Genomic DNA, 5,414 nt, shown 5'->3' on the forward strand with positions numbered 1-5,414 from the left:
TTGGTCCTTTCACGCACAGATTCTGTGCGTGAAGCCTAGTTTTTGTTTTTTTAATGAGTTAGTTTGGTTCCATTTTTTTTTTTTGGGTTACAAAAGTGCTGGAATGTCAATATTTTATATAAAGCCCTTTTTTTGTGCAATTAATAATGTCAACTCAAAACATCAAGGATACACAAAAGTTCGGGTCGCTGTTTTAGTGGTTGAAAAGTGCTCGAAATAAGTTTTTGTTTGAAAACTTGTTATCATTAGCTTTAAGTTTTTTAATTTTTAGGGTTTCAATTTAAGTGTGTTATATTTAAATTAATGCGTAACTTTATTTCAAATATGTCATAATATTTTTTAATGATTAATCTAGGATGTCACATGAGTTAGTTATAAACGATAATAGAGACTAAGATAATATTTATAAATATAAATAGATACACAAAAAATATAATATTTACTTAAACCATAGAACTTAATTTCATATACACTATCGTGAATGGGTCCCAAATGTGGTATGCTTGAGACTATCCTGAGGCCTAAGGCTAATACCATCCCCACCACCCTCGCCATCGTCCCCGTCCCCCTTTCTCCTCTTAATAACAGGGTGCTTTAAGCCATGATCATTTGTTCGTCCCTTCCCCCTTGCTCCCTTGAATATAACGTGCTTATTCTTGATCTCGTACTACTAGTACGATCGAAATGTCCTGTCTGATGGGATAATCAACATCGGGAGACAGGACCTCAACATAATCATCCTCATAGGGAGACGGGGACCGGAGGCGCTGAAGGATGAACCTGAAAAATATTTAAAAATTAGTACCAAGTGTTATTTATATTTAATGCATTAACGTTTGTTAAAAAATCAAACCTGTGTATCGAAGGGTGGCTGAGTAGGCTCCCAAGAGGGCTTCTGAGGTGGGTCTGGTGCAGAATCTGAAGTAGTTGTATAGACGGGATATTGAGAGGCTGAAGCTTGAGCGGTGTGTTGTTACAAGTCCAAATGTTAAAAAAATTAAAGTAATATTCAACTTATATTGAATAATCCTGTGGCGCAGCAGGCTCATGAGAAGACACTTGTGGCGCAGCAGGCTCATGAGAAGACACTTGTGGCTCGACAGACTCATGAGAAGACACATATGACTCAATAGGCTTATGAGAAGACACCTGAGTGGGTGGCCCTGATGGACCCACTGTCACCGAATCCTAACATATGAAAAATTACGAAATGATAAGTAACATATATATTTAAAATAAGTATGCTATTGTTTTAAAGAAGTTTTTTATAAGCTAACCGGGATAAAAAATGCCTCGAAGTCAATAAAACTAGGATCGTCTACATTTATAGTGGGTCGCTCCTCTAGTAAGGATGCCTGAAACACATCCCAATCCATGTCATCACGTACCTCGATGTACTCATTTTGTCTTGGCTGAGATGAAGACTCGAGTATTTCCTAAAATAGGCTTGCTAACACAAACGCAGGTGTCGACGGTTGGGATGAAGTCGACGAGCCAGCTAAGCTACGCATGGGTTCGAAAGGCTGCGGGTGGACTAGAACAGGAGTGGCCTCATGTGGATCATCTACCAGATGGTGTCCTCTACCACCACGTCCTCTAGCAACCACGTCCTTTATCAGCACCACGTCCTCCTATATCACCACCTCTTCTGCCTAGTTGTATCTCCGTCCGCCTCCACGATGCCCTCTTCCTTGCACCGCCTGATACAGACCCTATGGAACGGGATCATGCATACGCCTAATATCCCCTGCCTTGCAAGATACCGTCCTCGGATATCCATACAACCTCCCCAGCAAGCTCGCCTTCTCAGGGTTAGATATATGGTCTAACCCCTAATATGTGCAATCGTTGTACAATCACTACTGCATTTGTTTTCAACAGTAATAATTAGCTATTTTTTCAAAGTAATAATTAATACTATTAAATCAATTCAAGTGCGATAAACTTACCAACGTCTCATACTGCCCCTCCAGTGTTGTGTATCCTATATCCCTCGAAAGACGTAAAGCAGGGTTGCTAATCAAGCGACGTCTGATCTGCAGGTACTAGTGCATGTATCCTTGATGGGAATCACATGACTGACCTCCGCTAAACTCCCCAACTTTGTCTCCCAATGCTGGAGCTGTACACCCATGAAAGTCAGAAATGCATCATCGCGCATAGTGGCGGAGCTCATAATGTATGTGAGGTGGTATATTCTGTCGATGCCCAAACTGTCATAAGATGCGATGGGGAATGTGGTCCTCGTGTAACGATAGATGCCGCCCCTATACAATATCTCTAAGATGCGCGGAGGTGGGGGGCGCTTGCGTAAAAGACTCCACGCCATATCCGTCCAACGGAGACGGAGTAACGCCTCCATCTGTATACCCCCAGTACATAATAGCACAGACCTATGATTATCTTGTAGAGCAAGTATTGATCTATCCTAGGTCCTTGGGTGAACATTGGGATCCATAGAGGTGTCATATTTGTACATTAACTGGAAGTTATGTTAACTAACTTATCCTTTATCAGAAAATTGTATTAACAAACTAGTCATTTATAGGGAAATTATATTAACGATGTTCAATCCAAAACTAAGGATTTAGTTTATCATTCGTTATTCAGGATTAAGTTTATTATTCATTATTCAGGATTTAGTTATTTATTCATTATTCGGGATTGAGTTTGTCCTTCTTTATTCAAAATTTGTGGATTATGAGAATTATGTTGTATTATATTTTTGTGAATAATTATATCTAAGTATAATTTACTTAACAAAAAAAATTATATTAAATAACTAATTTATTTAACAGAAAATTTTGTTAACTAACTAATCCTTTATCGAAAAATTATATTAACTAACTAATCATTTATAGGGAAATTATATCAATGATGTTCAATCCAAAACTAAGGATTTAGTTAATCGTTCGCTATTCAAGATTTAGTTTATTGTTCGTTATTCAGGATTTAGTTAGTTATTCATTATTCAGGATTTAGTTTGTCCTTCTTTATTCAAAATTTTGTGGATTATGAGACTTATGTTGTATTATATTTTTGTGAATAATTATATCTAATTTTAACTTACTTAACTAAAAAAATTATTAAATAGCTAATTTATTTAACGGGAAATTATATTAACTAGCTAATCCTTTATTGGAAAATTATATTAACTAGTTAATTATTAATTAACAATTGTCAACTAATTATTCTCCTCACTATAATTATAGTAATAACGAACAAATTCATTTAACGGGAAATTATATTAACTAATTATTGATTAATTAAATAATTAACACACAAAATTAGATAACCAATTATCACATTAACAATTAACATAGGATAAATAATTTGACAAAAGAATAGAATTAACGATGACATACTTAACAAGTAATAGGAGATTATTATATTTTTCCAATTAAACAATCAATTTGAAGTGGAAAGTCCGTTTTATTTGACAACAATTTGACTTTAAACTTTAACTTTTACGATTAACGAGATGATCTATAATCACACAAATATTTTTGACTTGTTATAGACCACATAATTCCAAAGTCTTTCATTTATTTCTTAAACTCCATGCCAGTGAAACTATATCACATAAATTGGAATTGGGACGGAGGGGGTAATATATTTGGATGATACCACTTGACATGAAGATGGAAATTCTAGTCCAATGTCGTGTGCGTGCTTGGTAAATCAGCAGCTACAAGTTTGATATTTCACGCATGCATTCTCTTTTATTTTTAATTTTCAAACACTAGTAGCCTCATAACACTTCTTAAAAATAAAAAAGAAACCTACGCAGCAACCAGATTCTACAATAGCAAAGAACTCTAAAACCATTCCTCTTACACTGTTGAGAAGGACAGCCAACACCATATATTACTACATCAAGCAAATTTCTATAAATATTACCATCAACAATATCCATCACATATGCTTCCTAAAATGAAGCCCTCTCTACTTTACACTCTTTCTTTCACTCTCTTCTTTCTTTCTACAGCTCTCTCTGAAAGGTGCAACCCAAATGACAAAAACGCCCTCCTAGAAATCAAGAAAGGTCTAGGCAATCCCAATGATTTGATTTCATGGGATCCCAAAACTGATTGTTGTGATGATTGGGCCAAGGACACTCTATCATGTGATGACGATACAAATCGTGTTAATTCCCTAAGCCTCACCAAAATTGAGGACGCCGGCCACCTCTTACCAGCCATTGGAGACCTCCTGTATCTCAAACAGTTGGACATCACCAAAGTACGCAATCTTTCAGGTCCAATTCCACCTACGATAGCCAAGCTCACATATCTCAGATTGTTGAAAATCACTCAAACAAACATTTCAGGACCTATCCCTGAATTTCTTGGTGAGATGAAAAACTTAACATACATCAACTTGTCAGAAAACAACCTCATTGGTACAATCCCTCCTGCACTTGGCCAACTGTCAAATTTATTTTATCTTCGCTTAGACAGGAACAAACTCACTGGACCAATCCCAGAAGCATTCGGAAAATTAGGCCCAAAACTCGAGTTTCTTTACCTTGGAGGTAACAAACTCAGTGGAGTTGTACCGAGCTCTTTCACTAGTTGGAGCTTTGAGACACTCGACTTGTCCGCAAACAAGCTTGAAGGAGATATTTCTTTCTTGTTTGGGAAAGATTCGAATACATTTCAATTGTATTTGTCTCGGAATAAGTTTGAGTTTGACTTCTCAAAGTTAAAGTTTGGGAAGAAGTTAGTGAGTTTGAAACTGAACCATAACAATATTTACGGGGGATTTCCATCAGGGTTTGAAAAGAGACCATGGCAGGAGTTCAATGTGAGTTACAACAATCTATGTGGGAAAATTCCGCAAGGTGGATATATGATTAGATTTGATCTCTATTCATATGTACACAACAAATGCTTGTGCGACTCTCCGTTGCCACCCTGTAAAATGTAAATCATGATATTCGTATTTCAAGATTTCTCTTTGAATGTCAATATGCCAAGTTCAATTAGAAAATCCAAGATAAAAGCTCTAAGGCATCAAAATGTGCTTTATGAATAATATTCTTATTCTTCGAGATAAGCCAATTAGGGAAGAATTTTATTTGGGAGAGAATCACCATGTGCTAGACAAGTGGAGTGGTAGTTCCACTCTAATAAATGGTGTAGGCAGAAATTTTCATAAGCGGTGTCACATTTTCAAATAACAACAAATAAATAAAATATTGTTTACTTATATTACTATAATTGTTCTCAATGAGTTTTCATTACCAAACGATTATTAGTAACTCATTATTTATTTTAATTCCACAAATTGTTCTTAATAAAAGAAGAAAAATTTTATTGCCGGAGTAACAGAACTTTGGACTAATTGGATTACTGTTTTGTTAAAGCTTCGAGAGGTTAATAGTTCGAACCTGGACACGTACTTTTTTGGGA

The 5,414-nt window shown here is 36.0% G+C and overlaps 1 protein-coding gene across 1 annotated transcript; it reads left to right on the forward strand.

Annotated features, from left to right (window-relative positions):
• Window positions 1-3,785: 3,785 nt before the first annotated feature.
• LOC132619171 (polygalacturonase inhibitor-like) lies at window positions 3,786-5,213 on the forward strand. Its single transcript, XM_060334129.1, has one exon. It carries the CDS (start codon window positions 3,922-3,924, stop codon window positions 4,927-4,929), a length of 1,008 nt encoding a protein of 335 aa, XP_060190112.1. The 5' UTR covers window positions 3,786-3,921; the 3' UTR covers window positions 4,930-5,213.
• Window positions 5,214-5,414: the final 201 nt, after the last annotated feature.

The sequence above is a fragment of the Lycium barbarum genome, chromosome 11 (assembly GCF_019175385.1).
Source record: "Lycium barbarum isolate Lr01 chromosome 11, ASM1917538v2, whole genome shotgun sequence".
Classification (NCBI taxonomy): domain Eukaryota; kingdom Viridiplantae; phylum Streptophyta; class Magnoliopsida; order Solanales; family Solanaceae; genus Lycium; species Lycium barbarum.